This window comes from Amblyomma maculatum, chromosome 1, assembly GCF_055883805.1.
Source record: "Amblyomma maculatum isolate TAMU_Amacu chromosome 1, ASM5588380v1, whole genome shotgun sequence".
Lineage (NCBI taxonomy): Eukaryota > Metazoa > Arthropoda > Arachnida > Ixodida > Ixodidae > Amblyomma > Amblyomma maculatum.
This window is the reverse complement of record NC_139344.1, coordinates 383,746,545-383,765,182: the sequence shown is the minus strand read 5'-3', so window position 1 is coordinate 383,765,182 and position 18,638 is coordinate 383,746,545. Positions and strand designations below refer to the sequence as shown.

At 48.5% G+C, this 18,638-nt stretch overlaps 1 protein-coding gene and 1 long non-coding RNA gene across 3 annotated transcripts in view; one reads left to right on the top strand and one right to left on the bottom strand.

The window, feature by feature from the left end:
- The window catches only part of LOC146208402 (uncharacterized), a 45,526-nt gene extending 31,762 nt beyond the window's left edge, over window positions 1-13,764 (top strand). The window contains exons 1-2 of one of the 2 annotated variants that reach the window (XM_084593309.1): window positions 7,743-7,880; window positions 11,485-13,764. In XM_084593309.1, coding sequence (XP_084449435.1) covers window positions 11,516-13,567 — 2,052 coding nt within the window. In that variant the 5' untranslated portion in view covers window positions 7,743-7,880; window positions 11,485-11,515 and the 3' untranslated portion in view covers window positions 13,568-13,764. Of the gene's footprint in view, window positions 1-7,742; window positions 7,881-11,484 lie in introns of those variants that run through there. The other variant, XM_084593318.1, reaches the window with a different exon arrangement.
- The window catches only part of LOC146208401 (uncharacterized), a 73,578-nt gene extending 56,001 nt beyond the window's left edge, over window positions 1-17,577 (bottom strand). Inside the window, exon 1 of the long non-coding RNA XR_014704944.1 lies at window positions 17,400-17,577. This is a non-coding gene — a long non-coding RNA (uncharacterized LOC146208401). The remainder of the gene's footprint in view (window positions 1-17,399) is intronic.
- Window positions 17,578-18,638: the final 1,061 nt, after the last annotated feature.

Here is an 18,638-nt window from a genome sequence, read left to right as displayed (position 1 = left end):
CCTGAGCTGTTTTAACGATTTCGGCGGTTTAAAACAAGTGACAGCTTCGATCTTTTTCGGATCAGGCCTGATTCCATCCTTGTCTATAAGATGTCCAAGTACCACAGTCTGGCGTTCTCCAAAACGACATTTCTTGGAATTGAGTACCAGACCAGCTTTCTCGATACACTCCAAGACAATCTCTAATCGACTGTTGTGTTCATGAAAAGTTGTCCCGAATATCACTACATCGTCCAAATAACACATACAAATGTGCCACTTCAGCCCGCGCAAAACTGTATCCATGAATCTTTCGAACGTGGCTGGAGCGTTACATAATCCAAACGGCATCACATTAAATTCATACAGCCCGTCTGGGGTGATGAATGCCGTCTGTTCTTTATCTTCCGGGTGCATGGGGATCTGCCAATAGCCTGATCGCAGGTCAACTGAGGAAAAATAGGAGGCGGAATGTAAGCAATCAATGGCGTCATCAATACGTGGCAGGGGATACACGTCCTTCTTGGTAACAGTATTCAAACGTCGATAATCAACACAAAATCGCCATGTGCCATCTTTCTTTTTGACTAGAATCACAGGGGCAGCCCACGGACTAGACGATTCCTGAATGATGCCCTTATGCAGCATGTCACGAACTTGTTCTTCGATTGTTTGGCGCTCTGATGGGGATACACGATAAGGCTTCTGGCGGATTGGGTCAGCAGTTCCTGTATTGATTCGGTGCTGGGTACGGGACATGGGAATCCGTGGTGGCGAGTCCCGAGAGAAATCGAAAGCCGCAGTATGTTTTGCCAGAACTTCCACTTAACTGTGACGGTCACTTGTTGGCAGGGATTTGTTAATCATGGCAAGAAATTTTGTCTCATCTTCTTCTGAGCATGCGGTAGGCTGGGAATTGTATGTGCTGAGCACGGCCACTGATTTTAAAGTGTCTTCGTCAAAGTTGGCAAGTTTTAGACCACGTGGTAATACAACAGGTTCGTTAGAGCAGTTAGTCGTCCACAAAGAAGAATGGCCATTCATGACTGAGATGATGCAGCGGGGAATCAGAATACTTTTCTTCGCGCAGTTGAGGGTGAGTGGTTCAACCAAAGCGTCGAACGCATCACTGGCACAGCTGGAACTAACAACTCGTATAAACTCTGCTGACATTGCAGGAATGACTATGTCTTCCGAAACCGAAAGCGGCCTAGGATGGGTCCGCGAATTTTCACGCAAAGCAGATTCAATTCGAGTGCTCACAGAAATGTCTCCATTGCGAAAGTCGAGAGTGGCCCCACATTGCTCCAGAAAATCGAGTCCAAGAATTACGTCATGCGTTGATCGAGTAAGTACTGCGAATTCAGTTCGGAATGTGTGGCCGGCGATAACAAGATTCACGGAACAGACTCGAAGTGGGTTAAGCGGTTCGCCACCAACACCACATAATGTTGTCGTACTATCCCAAGCAAACATAATTTTACGACCGAGGCAGTTTTTAAAAGCGAGACTTATAATAGAAATAGTTGCACCTGTGTCCAACAACGCCATAGCACGTACACCGTCCACAAACACTTCAATTCGGTTCTTTAACATCGAAACTGGCAGAGGTATGGGTAAGCTAGAATCATTTGCGACCTCACCTCCATCGGCCGCACTCACTAGTTTCCCGGAGGTGGCGAACGTCGTCGGGGAGAAGGGGATTGTCGTAGGCGCCGAGATGGTGGTGTCAGGCTACGGTCAGAGGCCGGTGATTCGTTTCGGTTCAGCACCATTCTGCGTTCTTGTCGGCTAGCTGTTGATCTGATACTCATTCCGGCCAGGTGTTCTTCTATATGAATCATCATTTTCAGCAGGAAGCCTTGTACGGGAGTTCACCCACTGTCGGCGATACTGCTGGTACGGACGACGGTTGCGGCAAAAGCGGGAAATGTGGCCGATCATCCCACAGGCATAACACACTGGCGGCTCACGTTCATTCGATGAATAAGGTTCGTCGTCGCTTGTATTAAACGTTTCATGCTCTGGATGTGGTCGACGAGGAGGACGAGAGTGCTCGCTGTTGTAGGCGTTGATGTTGAGAGGCTGGGTGTTCGGGCGATGAGCAGCAGAGCATCGGGTGTCCGAAGGAGACGTAGCAGAGGGATCATAACAGGTAGAAGATGGGCTGTCAGACGAAGAGGTGCTCCTGTAGACGGGTGTAACGTGACCCCCAATACCTTGATGCCTCCGAAGCTCTTCGCGGACGATCTGGCGAATTGTATCTGCCAGGCTTGTCGTTTCAGACACATCCACACTAGCGACAGTTGTCACATTAGGCAGCCGACCAAACTTCGGAATGATACGGCGTCGCTTCAAAGATTCAAACGTGCGGCAGTGTCGTCTTACATCAGCGGTGGTATTCAAATCGTCCTTGCAGATAAGAAAGTTGTACACGTCTTGCGCTATTCCTTTCAGGAGATGACCCACTCTGTCTTCCTCAGTCATCCGAACATCAACTATTCTGCACAGCTTGAGGACTTCTTCTATGTAAGTTGTGCAGGTCTCCCCCGGTACTTGCGCTCGTTGAGCCAGAGTCTGTTCGGCGCTTTTTTTTCGAGCATCGGCATCACCAAATCCCGCTCTCATTTCTTCCATGAAGCAATCCCAGGTGGTAAGAGATGCTTCATGGTTGTCAAACCATGTTAGCGCAGTTTCTTCAAGAAAAAATACCGCATTCGCCAACTTGGTAGTCGCATCCCAGCGGTTGTATTTGCTCACCCGATTGTAGTGGGTGAGCCAGTCATCCACGTCTTCCCCGGGCTTGCCATAGAAGTGCCGGGGTTCCCGATAAGGCTGTGCGGTGGTCGGATGAGCTGCTGGCGTGTGCTGCGTTGAACCATCTGCTTGCGCCATCTCCGTCCGAAGGGGGGGTAGCCCAGCAATTCTTCTGCTCCAGCGAAGTAGGAGAGGTTCCGTGGTGATCTGTAGCCCGCAAACTCCACCACACTTGTTACGACGTTTATTTACACAGATGGTAGGATACGCTGGAGATTAGCACACCACAGCGGACAGACCCAGCATCCTCGTCCTCTTCTCCTTATTCCGCCAAACCTCATCTTCCTTCAATAAGGACCGCGGGAAGTGCGTGACAATATGTTCAAAGAGGCGAATTCGGAAAGAGACCTGACACATACGCCAGTGCAAACTGCTCGGCATTGACGGAAATGATGCAAAAAGGCTGAACTCTCAATAGATGGATTATTAATGCGAAAGCATTGCTTCGCTATGTTCACAGATTTCTGTCCGCAGACCGCGTCCGCAGTGCGCGCGTTCGCAACCTGTCAGCAAAATCGTGTCCGCAGCAGTTGTAATTTAGAAGTGTTGGAGGTTAACGAGTGGCGTCAATTGATAGAGGGTGAGGTAATGTTGTTGCTGCAATAATTTGTCCAATAAGTTAATTAGGTAATTAATTAAAGGCAAAAAACGTAAAAGTCCGCAGCAGTTGTGAGTAATTGAGAAGTGGTAGAGGTCAATGAGTGGCGTCAATCGATAGAGAGTGATGCAATATTTTGTCTGAAAAATTTGTTAGGGCAATAAGTTAATTAGATAATTAATTAGAGGCAAAAAATGTAAAAGTAAAGGCGAAAATGGTGTCATTAGTCAGTGGCTTGGCGCCACATTTGAATGTATGAGAAGACTTTATTTGAAAGAAGGGATGGCTCTCAAATACTAAAATAGTTAATTAAATCAGTCATTTAAAGTGACATCAAGGATCTAACGTCACGCAACCTGAAATCGAGCCGAAAAAGGGCATAGGCATAGGCAGTGATTGGTTCGCAATTTGAAAGTACCAAATATTAAAGTAGTTAATTAAGGCAGTCATTTAGGGCGGCGTCAAGGACGTTACGTCACGCAGCCGGAAGTACAGCCGAAAAGGGGCATAGAAAGGGATTGGCGCGATTTGAAAGTACCGAAGACTAAAATGGGTAAACAAGTGAATTAATGTGACGTCAAGGATGTGACGTCATGCAACCAGAAGTAGAGCCAAAAAGGGCATAGGAAGGGATTTGCACGCAATTTGAAGGTACCAAACACTAAAATGGGCAATCATCATCAAAACGCTTTATTTCCACCGAAATGAGACTCTCTTTTTGGACCCCTCCGGCGCGCAGGCCTAAGGGAGCCATACTGAGGAGCCTCGCAAACTAAGGTCTGGTGAAGACACATTGTTGCTTCACGGCCTCAACCGCCAGGCGGATGGCTTGTTGCTGTTGAGCGCGGTTCTCGCTCCGCAGCAAGGTCTCCCAGGCTTCTCTATCTATATTTTGCTCGGCGCCCGGACTGCCAGCACATTCCAAATTATGCGGTCTAGAGTGCCCCTCTCCCCGCATGTTATGCAATAATGCTCCTTCTCTTTAGAAATTTTCACGTATACCCAGAAGGGGCTTATATGATTTCCCCCTTGCAATCGTCTCCATGCAATTGCCTCCTCGTTTCCGTGGGAACGGTCGGGCGGCGGATAAAGCATCCTGCTTAGCTTATAATGTTCCGTGATCTCGTTGTATGTAATCAAGCTATCTTTGATGTCTATGCGAGAGGGCTGCTCTACTGCCGCCCGGTGATAGAGAGCTCGGGAAAGCTTGTGTGCAGCCTCATTTCCTGCAGTAGACTCGTGCGCTGGAATTCATATTATTTCTATATTACGTTCTATCGGCCTCGCCTCGAGGACGCGTTTGGCCTCTTCCGAGATTCTTCCTTTCCCAAAGTACCTCACTGCATTTTTGCTGTCACATAAAATTGTCCTGGCCTTGGTACCGACGCAAGCGAGCGCTATCGCCAGCTCTTCCGCCGCGCTGGCATCTCTCGTGTGGCTCGACAACCGCGGATACAGCCGCCCCGTGCTGTCCGCACGCCGCGTCTACATAAGCCACGTGGTCTGCCGGTCGCTTCCTCATCTTTCTCTCGCAGGCCTTATCCCTATGTTCTCGCCTTTCTTTGTTGTACTCGGGGTGCATGTTTCGCGGCATAGGTGGGACGCGTATCTTGGCCCTGATTCCTGGTGGGATGTTTACCATCTTGTGCATGCTAATTTCTGGCCGGATTCCTACCCATTCGAGTATTGTTCTGCCTGTTTCAGACTGGCCGAGCCGTTCCAAGTGGGATATTCTCACCCCCTCTGCCAGCTCAACCCATCTGTTGTGAACTCCCATTTTCTCAAGCCGCTCCGTCGACGTGGATATAGGAGGTCCCAGAGCTCGCTAGACGCATTTCCTCAATATTCTGTCTATCTTCTCTATTTCTGTCTTGTTCATGTTTAGGTAGGACGTCGCGTAGCAGATCCGACTTATTGCGTACGCCTGTGACATTTTCAGGAGATTCCTTTCTTTTAGTCCTGTCCCCTTTACTGCTACCCTCCTGAATATTCCTACTACTTGGTCTGCATATATGACTAATTTCTTTACGATGTTGGTGTTGTTGCCCTCCTTGTTGACAAACATGCCTAGGATTCTCATTTCCTCGACCCTGGGTGCTTCCAGGCCTTCCACCCACTTTAATTTCTACTTCTCTCTTGTTCCTGCTGTCGCTATTATATACAAAAAGCTCTGACTTTTGCGGTGAACACGCCAGGCCTCTTTCGGCCGCATACTTCACCACTATGTCTGCTGCCCTTTGCAAACTCCACTCAATTTCCGCGTCGCTTCCGCTATTCATCCAAATGTTTATGTCGTCGGCGTACATGCTGAATTTTATATCAGGAATCTTGTTTAGCATAGCCGGGAGACCTCTCATCGCTATGTTAAATAGGAAAGGGGACAGTATGGCTCCTTTCGGGGTACATTTGCTGCCCAGCCTTATGCTGGGGGACTCTGCGTCCTGGAACTTGATCACCGCCTTCCTATCTCGGAGGAAGTCCTTGGTATGTTCTCTTGCCCACGTTTACTTCTTCCAGACCTCTGAGCACCGTCTCGTGTCGGACATTGTCGAAGGCCTTCGTGAGGTCAAGACCTAGGGTCACCTCGGCATCTAATCCTTTCTTGTCTATAATGTCATGTTTTAGTCTGAGCATTATATCCTGCGTGCTGAGCTTAGGTCTAAATCCCACCATCTCGTGCGGCCACGTGTTTCCATCTTCCATGGATCTCGTTAACCTTGTCTGCACTACAACAAGAAGTGAATGTGACGTAGAGGATGTGATGTCACGAAACCGGAAGTCGTGTCGTGTCGCATAGGAAGGGATTGGCGCGCAATTTGAAAGTACTAAAAACTAAAATGTGTAAACAATTAGTGAATTAAGCAACTAGAAGCGACCAACAGCACCATCCGTGCTTTTGCATTACTCCAACGCAGATTTTTCAGTGCTCTTTAATTTTTGAAGACAGTCGATACAAGCAGCACTTCGAGGACTGGGAAAAGGGCGCTCTGCTTCTTGAAACTACTGGTAAAAAAAAAATAGCGGCCTAGAAACCATTTCCCAAATCAGAGGCATTCTACGCGGAGGCGATACGTATATGGCACCTGGCGTCATGGAGGAGGAGGTAAACTTTATTAAAGAAGAGGTCGTAGGCGCGGGGTGGGTTGGCGTTCCCGTCCCCGCGGTGGGCTCCTCTTCTAGGCCGGACGCCAGGTGGCCGACCGACGATGTCGTTCGGCGACCTCTTCGGCTCGCTCCGTGACTCGGAGTTGAACCTCCGGGTCGGAGCTGAGCAGCGCGGCCCCCCACTGAGATTGGGTAGAGAGCTGCAGACTCTGTGATGGCTTGTCTTGATTACATGAGTATAGGATGTGTGGTGTGTCTGCCTTTTGATGTCCACAGAGAGAACAGACAGGGCTGAACTGCTCTGGGAACCATATGGAGTACATGTACGGATTAAAGAAAGTGTCTGTTTGAAGCTGGCGCCAGGTGACTTGTTGTGTTTTACTTAGTGATCGATGTGGTTCTGGGAAGATTTGTCTTTTTTTCTTGAAGTGGGTAGTAATTTCTTTGTAGGTTGTCATCCGCTCCCTAGCCGACCTGAGCTCAGGGCAGCGCACCTCCCGGTTAACTACGAATCCTCGGGCAAATTGGTGCGCTGCCTCGTTCCCAGGATGGTCCGAATGGGCAGGGACCCAGATCAATGTGATAAGGCGGGTATGGGAGATTTTTTGCAAGATTTTGATGGCTGCGGAGTGGGCCCTTCCTTTTGCAAAATTTCGAATTGCAGTTTTAGAGTCGCTAAGGATGTATTTGGCAGTGGTGGAGGTAATGGCTAAAGCTATGGCAGCCTCTTCGGCCTCCTCCGGAAATTTTGTTTTATTGATTGTCGCCGATGCGAGGGGAGAACCTCGATGATCGACAACTGCCAGGGAAAAGGCATCTCTGTCCGCATGTTCTGCCACGTCCAAACGCGCGTTAATTGGAACGCCACGCGACAGGAGCGATGGTGTGCCGACCAGACTCGCGTGCACGTGCCGAAAAAAGTGTGATAGATATTGTGCCTTTCCTTTCCTGTAAACCAATTATATGTAGCACTGCAAAAAACGCCGATAAGAGGCAAACCAGGGCTAACGATGGCGATGAAATGCAAATGATAGGAGAGGAAGGGTAGGTTGTCGCCATTCTTTTAAAAGGCATCTAAGAGACTCCTCTTGTTTCGGCCTGCAACCAGATTAACGCGCACCGACAGCGCGTCACTTGGGTTCTGGCGTGACTAGGCAGGCACCTCACTAGCGGCAATCGGTGCATCGACACGCCTGTGGCCGAGCTGGGTCGATCTGATAACTTCACGACACTATACGATAAGGAGAGCTTCGCGCAGTGGCGTCACACACCGAGGAAGCTCGTTCTTGTTTTCACTCCTAGCAACACGCAGTGCGACCTCTAGCTCGGACGACGGCTAAGCATCCGACGAACGCCTGACTACGTTTCAGCTTAACGACAGGTAAACGTTCATTTAAACGGTGCAATTCTGTAAGGACGGGCATCTTTATGCGCCCAGCGATTTGGCAATGCTTCGGGAGGCATAAAAGTACAGCAGACTTGCACTTTTTTTTATTGCGTAAGCTTGCTATCAGGCATATTATAAAAAGCCCATATAAATTGTTTTCCGTAAAAGGCTCCTGCTCTTATCGTTGTCGGTGAGCCATTTGGAGAAGTCCTCTTCCTTTGTAGCTGTTAATCCCACTTCGAGCAGAATCTTTGTCCTTGATGCCCTTGTCCCTGCACGAGTCCATAGCAGGAGGCGAACATCCACTTTTGCAGCTGGTGTGGAACACTTCGGGCATGTGGTGTGTCCGATGCCTTCTTGGGATTCCCATCGGCATGTTACCGACGGGGTAAGGGCCGGCCCAGCTCTGATTTATTTATTTATAGGAAGGGAAAGGCGTGGTAACTGTCTCACTTGTTTTCTGTGGACACCGCAACCGCGCCGTAAGGGAAGGGAGGAAGGTGGGAGTGAAAGTGGAAAGAGAGAAAGAGGAGCCGTAGTGGAGGGCTACGGAGTAATTTCGACCACCTGGGGATCTTTAACGTGCGCTGACATCGCACAGCACACGGACGCCTCTTCGTTTCGCACGCCACTTCGTTTATCCTTCCAATCTGATTTATTTATAGGAAGGGAAAGGCGCGGTAACTGTCTCACTTGTTTTTCTGTGGACACCGCAACCGCGCCGTAAGGGAAGGGCGGAAGATGGGAGTGAAAGTGGAAAGAGAGAAAGAGGAGCTAAGTTATGAGGGAGGGGAAAAGTACACGGGGGAGTGAGGGCACTTGTGAGCATTGGGGAGGGGGGGGGGGTGCATTAGTGTTCGGGACTTCGTGTGTGAAGTAGCAAACTTTTTTATACTGAGCGTTCTGAGAATGGTCTTGTGTATACAGTGTGTCTGGATGCGTATCTTTTTTTATTATTATTATTCTTAGCCGTTCTCGGGTGTGGCCATTTTCTGTAGGGTGCCTCGATGCGCGTCCGCGGGACATAGTCACGCATCGAGGCACCCTAATTTTCTGTCGACTGGCGCGCCGTCACGCGGGCGTTTCCTTGGGGACTGCTGGGTCCCATTACCCCGGGGTAATGGCTGGGGATCTCCGCTGTCGCGCCATGCTGCGCCTGCACGGTAGCCACGACAGGCCGCCTTCGGGCGCTAGAGGATATAGCTATTTTCACCGCCTCTTGTGCAGGAACGACCTTATTTGCGTTGTCGTTAAAATCGACGCGTTAATTATGGGATTTTGTTTTACATTCACGTTTATTGTGTTGGTGCGCAGCCACGCCAATGCTGCTGTTTCGGTACTCTACAGCTAAACAAAACAAAACAAAACAAAAACATTTTTAAACAACTGCAAACATTACTCGTATGTGCACGGCTCATATATAATTCTGGCCAATTCCAAAGCGCTTTTAATGCTTTCTGCCAACGACAGCGAACCTCGCCAATTAGGCTGCGCTGTCGCCTGCGGGTGGTGCGCCAGTCACATAAAAAGAAATATCGCTTTGTGTTCATCTGTAGTGCCAAAATAACAGCGGACAAGTTTTGTTGCTCATTATTTATAATCACCGTCTCATTATGATCGCTTTTATGCCTGGAATATCTATATAGTGCCTATTAAACTGCTGCGCCAGCGTGTCCCGCATGATACGCCTTTTAAATCCTGCACGTACATAGTCGGAAATGCCAAAGAAGGAGCAAAGGAATGCTAGCTGGAGCATAACTCAGTTTCCATACACTAAGTTCAGCATCCCGAAATGGCATCGGCTATGATAAACGCCGTAGGGGAATGTTCCGGAAATTTCGACCAGCTGGGGCTCTTTAACGCGCGCTGACATTGTACGAGCTCTACACGGACACCTTCCGCTTCACCATCTAAGTGCGGCGGTCGCTGCCATAGTCGCACCTACTTCTTCGGGCTAAGTAACCAAGAGTGCTAACCAATGAGCTACCGCTGTGGTGAGTGAGTGAGTGAGAAGACTTTGTTTACACCAACATGGATCTCGGGGCAGGGTGACTCAGAGGTACGTTGCAGAGATTGCAAGCCTCTGGGTCCCCTGTCAACTCATTACGCAGAGTAACATGAGGAAAGAAACGATTGGCTTGTAATTTTCGCCAGGCCCTGCATTCTGAGGGTATTAGGGACCTATCCGGTGGTGGATAGATCCTTCTGTTTAGTCTGGGAGTTTCAGAGAGCTCCTTGTAGGTGATGAGGGTGATGACACACACACACACACACACACACACACACACACACACACACACACACACACACACACACACACACACACACACACACACACACACACACACACACACACACACACACACACACACACACACACACACACACACACACACACACACACACACACACACACACACACACACACACACACACACACACACACACACACACACACACACACACACACACACACACACACACACACGCGCGCGCGTTAATTATGGGATTTTGTTTTACATTCACGTTTATTGTGTTGGTGCGCAGCCACGCCAATGCTGCTGTTTCGGTACTCTACAGCTAAACAAGACAAAACAAAACAAAAACATTTTTAAACAACTGCAAACATTACTCGTATGTGCACGGCTCATATATAATTCTGGCCAATTCCAAAGCGCTTTTAATGCTTTCTGCCAGCGACAGCGAACCTCGCCAATTAGGCTGCGCTGTCGCCTGCGGGTGGTGCGCCAGTCACATAAAAAGAAATATCGCTTTGTGTCCATCTGTAGTGCCAAAATAACAGCGGACATGTTTTGTTGCTCATTATTTATAATCACCGTCTCATTATGATCGCTTTTATGCCTGGAATATCTATATAGTGCCTATTAAACTGCTGCGCCAGCGTGTCCCGCATGATACGCCTTTTAAATCCTGCACGTACATAGTCGGAAATGCCAAAGAAGGAGCAAAGGAATGCTAGCTGGAGCATAACACACACACACACACACACACACACACACACACACACACACACACACACACACACACACACACACACACACACACACACACACACACACACACACACACACACACACACACACACACACACACACACACACACACACACACACACACACACACCGCCGTGGTGGCGCACCACGGCGCTCGACTACTGTTCCCAAGGACGCGGGATCGAATCCCGGCCTTGGCGGCCACTTTTCGATGGAGGCGAAAAGCAAGGCGCCCGTGTGCTGTGCGATGTCAGTGCACGTTAAAGAACCCCAGGTGGTCGAAATTTCCGGAGTCCTCCACTACGGCGGCTCTCATAGCCTGAGTTGCTTTGAGACGTTAAACCCCAGAAACCAACAAACCAACCAAACCACACACACACAACACGCCTTGTGTATATGTGCTATATGTCTGCAGAAGTCAACATCGATTGCCTGTTGTTCGAACGTCCCCCTCCCTGTTTCCCATTCCCTTTGCGGCAGTCGACTAAAATGTCCTGTACTAAAACAATGCTTGCATCATCCGCAAAACGCTACAGCGCATGCATAATTTGTCCTGTTCTTGTTTTTTTTTTTTCTTCTTGCAGAACTGCAGCCCGTGCACGCTCTTTGCTGACCATGTCGACGGCAGAGCTGAAGCTGCGGTCGCGGCTGTGGCAGATTCTGGTAGGCGAGCGCTCACCGAACTTGCAGGTTTCGGAGCTAATGGCCACCTGCAGGGCTCAGGTCGACGACGGGGAGCTGGCCCCGTACTTCGCGCCCGGTGCCGAAGACTTGCTTCGCCGTTTTGTACGCGGAGAGATGCGGTACTTCGTCTATGACGCCGATCAGGACACGGTCGCCGCGGCCAACGACTCTCCAAACGCCGTCATGGATCAGTGGTTGGTCAGGTATCTGGCGTTGCGGATCCAAGGAGGTCTGGATTCGGAGCGCGAACTGTTTTCCACATGTCTCCGGTCTGCAGTCCCTGAGTGCATTATCGACCACTTGACGAGCATCTATAACGGCAGCTTGGAAATGTTTGTCAAGGCGCACTGGAGGGATTTCACAATCGAAGTGAACGGTTCCATATGGATGACTCTCACTTTCCGTAGGAAGAACGTTGTGGCATCCATGAGAGAACGACACCTGGTTCTTTTCTTCGTCGATCTTCTGCAAAAAATCGGGGCCAGAAGAGGCGACCCGTGTGATGTGCACAAGCTGAGAATGTACCTCCCGTTCATGAGTAGTGACGAGAGAAGCCTGCTGGCGGTGGACTACCTCGAAAACCTGAACGCGTTTTTTCTGCTTTACCCCTACAATTTCTCAACTACAGCATCCGACAATGAAAGCGTATTTCTCAGAAACTACGATTACAACTACAGTGAAGCGTTATACCTGAAACAGCATCTCCAAGCCGGATTCAAACGCAAGATTACTATGGTAGAGCTCACGCTCAGAGCAAGGTATTCGCTATCACTGGTGGCTCCGTTTCTTGCCGGCACCAAAATCACCGTCGGCAGAGTGAGGGGCATTGTGCAGCGACATCCGGCCATCTTCTTCTCGGATGTTCAGGCCAATGAGGTCTGGTTGCGACAAGATCGCGACTTTCTGTTGGGAGGGCGGAATGCGGAAACTGAACTCTTGTGTGTCGCCTACTTCATCGATGTCCTCAAGTATATAGGTGCCACATCACCGTCGCGGGCAATATGCTTCAATTACATGCTGCACGCGGTTAGAGCAGCGCCACCGGAGTGCAGGCACTACTTGGAAAACGTTCATCCAGCGCTGGAGGTCATTGAACTGTTCCACATGCATCCTTGCATCTTCGACCTGCACTCAGTCAACCGGGTCTGTCTCAAGAGTATGACTCTCTCGGCAGCGGCCACTAATGACGACGGAGAGGAGTTAAAAGGTGACAACGCTGAGGAGCAAGCTGTCGACTACGTGGCGAAGTTGCTCAAGTACGTGCGCGACTTGAACCCCGACCTTCTGACCGTATGCGTAGAAACGGCGCCTGTCGGCGTTCGCAACTACTGCATGGCATCAGAGGCGAATCGTCTGAGTATCGTCGAAAGCGCTAAAACAACGCTGTCTGCGCAAAAAGCTCAATTCTTGAGACCTATTTCTCTAAAGGTATGCGCAAAGACTACATCTGACGCTTCGACTCAAACCGGGGGTGAACCGGTTCCACAGCGAGTGCTGTGCGAGCCTGAAAAGGAGGAGTTTACTACGAGGAGGAACGAGAATATTTATGAAGCTGAGGGTCAGAAAGCTTGCGGTTTTGTGATGCCTGGTAACATGGATGCCGAAGAGTCTCTTCTCAACGCTGTAGCCGTCCCCGAAGTGCCTGCTGTAGAGGCCCTGTCAGAGCGTGTCATATCGGGGGCTCCTCCAACGAAAACGTTTGACAAGGGCGAGCCGTCATCATCCGGTCTTTCTGAAGCGAGCCACGGTGCAAAACACAGCCAAGGCGCTGTGTTATACGCTGTCCTGGACCGAATTTCAGCGATGGAATCAGTCGAGTCGGATAGTGAGACCAGGTCACAAGTTACTAAAGCAGCGAAATTGAAGGGCAGCTCCGAGAAGGCGAATGAAATCTCTCTGGTCGAGCCAGAGGTAACAGCCTTTGAAGAGGTCTTTGGATCGCGCGTGCGACGAGCAACAAGCCCGGATGGTTGGGTGAAGTGACATTACGTGGAGACTTGCTTTTATGTTAATTTCCGGGGCTGTTTCCTGTGTTCCGTCCATGCGTACATAATGTTTCATACTTTGCATCACTTTTATTAAAATGGGTCCTGAGAAAGGCACCTGCCAGCATTGTTAACTGATCCACAACTATACGCCTAATCGGTTTGAAGCACATAAAGCGAATTCTGCTGAAACAAGCGTTGTTTTTTTCTCTGGCTTCCATTAACCCAGTGAAAAATCTATTTGTTTATATATATATATATATATATATATATATATATATATATATATATATATATATATATATATATATATATACATTCATATACGTGCATAAAGTGAGCAGGGAGATATGAGAAAGAGGAGCGGGAGTCTAGAAAAACGGAGCCGAAGGCGGTGTCTACTAATGTGCTTCTGTCGTCTCTGTAACATCGTATACACAACAGTGTTTATTACGACATCTGTAACGACCCTAGGAGTCTCATGGAAGTATATTCGTGATGGCGTTGAGCGGCATTATACTCTACCTACCTTTTCTGAACACTAAAGTCGAAATGAATCTGGGCACAACCACTATGGTGTCTTTCATTTACCTGTGCCACAAGACGATAAACACCACATTTAAACGCGGCACCTATAAAAAAAAAAAAAAAAAAAAAAGACCGGGGGGGGGGGGGGGGGGGGGGGGAGTCTTGACCTCCGCGTTAAAGGATATATCGCAACAACGTTAATGGATGCCGTCTGCGCTGCCCCTAATTTCCCTGATGGGGCTGGGGCAGGTGGGTCACCGCCGCTTGCGGCGGGAGCTGGCCTGCCGCAGAATTTTTGTCTGTTGTGGGCCGTCATTGCACCTGCCACCGCTTCGGTGGTGGACGACGGCTGTTGCTGCGGCGCGCGTCTTTTTCTCTCTTTTCTTTCTTCTCTATTTTCTCTTCTGTCTGTACGAGGCAGCGGAGGTGGCTCAGCTTTTCCTTTCCTATAAATAAATAAATCAGGTGGCTCAGCTACAGAGCCAGTAGCAGGCCCGTGCATTTTCTTTTCATTCTTCCTATAGCCACAACAACAACAACCCTAACAGCGGAACCTTTTTCGTGGACATGCACCTGCTACTCCTGTAATAACTAATTTGGCTTCTATTATCCCATACAATCATAATACAGTCGTAAGCTACTACATATTATACAGGGTGTTCTTTTTCTGTTTTTAACTGTTTACAGGTCGCTTTTATTCCCTGTGAGATACGTCAGTGTCGTTTATGTAGGTGGATTGCATAGCAACGCGGACATTATGCACATTATAGAGCTGACTAATTAAGCTATTAACTAAAGTTAACTAACGAACTTTTATTTTATTTTTTTTTTTTTATGTTAGGGGCCAACATATATATTAGGAAAATGAAGGCCGCCAAAATAGAAGCCGAATTCAGTTTTAAATTTCCTTTATAGGCAGTGCAGTTCGAAATATTTAAAGTCGAAAATATGCCCTTTTAGCTCGGAAAGCTTGCTTCCCGTAATGCAAATTTTTAAAGTGGCGTCGATTTATCTTTTGTACGCTGTAGAAACAGTGAGCATTATTTCCCTGACATTACCACGCCCAGCGATCCAGTTTTCAAAAATGCGTATTTTTGACGCTAAATATTTTGAACTGCATTGCCTTTAAAGAAATTTAAAAACTGGACTGAGCTTTCCTGTAAACGACCTTATTTTTCTTTTTATAATATTGGCCCCTAAAATAAAAAAGTTCATTACCTAATTTTACTTAATTGCTGAATTAGTTATATCACGTACATAATCGCGCCTTGAACAACCCACCTGCAAAGACAGCACCAACGTACCTCTCACAGTGTTTAAAATAGCAATCTGTAAATGCGAAAGACTTCCGGCATATATAGAAATCTCCGCTTTAACGAAGCCGTTACGTGTGCTCGTGACGTCTAGCAAAGCGACGACCAGTCAGTGCAAGGAAATGTCACCTGGCATCAACAAATGCCCGTAATTTTTCGCTGACAGTTCCGACGCCGAATTGAAACACGTAACCCGCGATATACATAAGCGTTGCGATCTAAATATGGATTGAACCTACGCTGCGGGTACTATATATGACCGGGAGAGTACTAAAGGCAAGTTTAAATCTAAAAATGTGGCAGGGCCTTTCTTAAATAAAAGAAAGAAAAAAAAAAAAAGAGTGCGTTGTTGGGCGAGTCGGTCAGACATATCTTCAAAGTCCTTGTTTTTGTGCGCGTTGCATGCTTTGAAAAGGGAAAACAAATTGTGGGGGTTTAAACCTAATGATAGAGCGAAGCTGAGAGTGTCTGCAGCGATATCCTTTAACACCGTCTTTTCAGTCCGATATTTTTTCCTTTTTTTTTTTTTTTATTTTTTATAATTGGTTCAGAGGAAATGGAAGGCGCAGTATGTCACACTTTGTTCTGTGGACACCTGATGGGCCGTATAAGGGAAGGGAGGAAGGTGAGAGTGAAAGCGGAAAGAGAGAACGGGGTACCGGTAGCGGAGGGCTCCGGGGTAATTTCTACATAAGTTAGGTTTCGGGAAAAGGAAGACACCTTATATAGAAAGAGTGCATGCAACGCTTTGCGGATAGCAATATGTTCGTATCAATTAAACAGCTCGCTTATTCGCCCTGAAACTTTCAGAGCGAAAAAAAAAAGAAAAGAAAAAAAGAAGCCTCTTTCCCGTAGGTAATACTAGTTGCGTCATCTGGTGAATATCTGCGGCACGTTTATAAGAAATGGAAGGCACATGAGGGAAAGGAAGAAGGTGGGAGCAGTAAGGGAGCAGCGATGGGAACTCTATATGGTGATGGGAGTGAAGGCGGAGATAGTGAAAGTGGTCCCGTAATGGGGGATTTCAGAGTAATTTCGGCCACCTGGGGGCCTTTCGTGCGCTGACATCGTACCCTACATCGTACCCCAGCTACAGAGCCTCGTGCATTTTCTTTTCCTTCTTCCTACAGCCACAACAACAAGCTTTCGCTTCAATTGTAATTTAGTTTATAAGAAACGAAAGGCGCAGTATACGGTCACTTGAAGGTAAGCAGGATTGCGCAACGACCTCTTTACCTAGCCTATAGTTAAACTTTCGCTTCAAAATCTAAACTGTATGTAATTTATGCGCATGAAACTATCAGATCTTGTATTACACTTTTTATCTTAATTTCGCGTCACAGCCCCAAGAGCCATATTCACCGCTCGTTTATTCATGCCTCTGCAGCCAGTTTCGGTACTTCTTTGGCCTCTAGTAGTAGCCTGCTCGCGCCCCAGGAAGTACTTGTGATAAAATGGCTGTTTTGTCTTTTCAGGCGCAAATAACATCGAGCAGCGATCAGACACTGCTGGGCGGTGGCTGCGGTAACGGCTGTGTCCGGAGCTTGAGAGAAACGGTGGAAAAGACCGGTGCTTGCTGCTCCGGCACTCCATGCTAGCACACCGGTCAGGATTACGTACACCTACTGTTTAACGCTCATCAGTTGATTGCGTTTTGTGCTGTAATAACCGTTTTTATTTCATTCTTATACGCGAAAATTTGACTTGTGCGGCATTGTTTCAAATCGATATCTTGAATATGAAGTCAGCAGCTTTGCATGCGTTTCGTGATATTTAAATATCACGCGCAAATCAATCCCCCCTCCCCCCTCCCTCGACACACACCTCGTTCGTCCGAAGCCCTGAAGAGTGCACGGCGACAGTTGTAATTTGCGTGGTTACGTGCATTCTACATAAGTACTCTGGACGGCTCGTGGCGCTGACCGCTGCAAGTCTTTTCTCGTAAGTGCTAGACAATCAGCTGTCCGCTGGCGAAAGCTGCTGGCTCACCCTCGCACATGTCCCACGACCCAAGACTCCGAATTCACACGTTCTTTTCAGCGGCTGCGTTTTTGAAGACTCATGAAATTCCGTTGCGTTGCACCTATCCCATAGTACCCATGCATTCTACTGCGTCACAACACAATTATTCGCGCAAAACAGTCACCGCGCACAGAGCGCACAGCCTTCTCCACAGCACACCGCGCAGTAGTGCACCGCGATCAGAAAAGGACCACAGCCATATCCTACAGTGGGGTGGGTCAGGGAGCAGCGTGCAAGCGAATCGGAGGGGCGCTGAGTAGAACACCTTTCCGAGACATCCTACTTCGCAGCCGTCTCTACCTCTGTCGTAAATGGACTAGACCTAACAGTGACGTCAATTGTTAGCTTGCGACATCTGTCGGATCGTTTTCATACCAAATAGTCGAACCAACTTGGCGCCAAATATGAAGCATAGCAGATGCTTCTGTGGCACACATCCTGCTGATGGATTGACCTTGCTTTGAACTTGTCGCAAGCCCGTTGTTTCCAGCGGATGTCACGTCTGAAAACACTTATTACTCTTTTATTCATCCTCCCTTCGTTTCATCAATAATGTCTTATAGTTCATTTTCTTCCCCTGTTCACCGACCCGTCGTGCACAACAGTGCGATACAGGGTGATTGTTAAAGCCTCCCCGTAAGGCGATTTCCTTTCTTCGGTAATGAGAAAGGGAACAATAATGATCAATATCCGGAAAGGGCTGATCGGGCGAATAAATTGGACTTTCTTCGACAGAAAATGCGCTCCTAATTATCCCGCGAACAATTTCCTGGCGTCGCATCTAGAGGTCCTGCTCCTTAAATCAGTCCCTAAGTATAGAAACTTTATTATCCCAAAGCATAACTACTTCATAGGCGTTGGCAAACATTTAAGGCTAATCAGGCGTCCGCTCTTGCGCTCGGCCCTACTTTGCATCCACGACGTGTTCGGGGTCGACTAGCAGCGGTGAAAGAATCCGTGCCGCCCTCTTTTGTTGTACGCCCTGCTGTTCCGTGTAGGTCAGCGGGCCCAGGTGTCGACAACCCTCTCACAACGACCGCATGTGCGCGACCCGAAAGCCGTCACTGGCTGACCCGCTGGCCTCACTAGAGCCGCGCACAACTGGAGCAGTCCGCCGCGAATATCGCGGTTTCGGTGTTTGCGGATCACGGACCGCGCACCCACGGCGGTCGAGGAACTCTCGGCCCGCTTCGCACAACAGTCCGA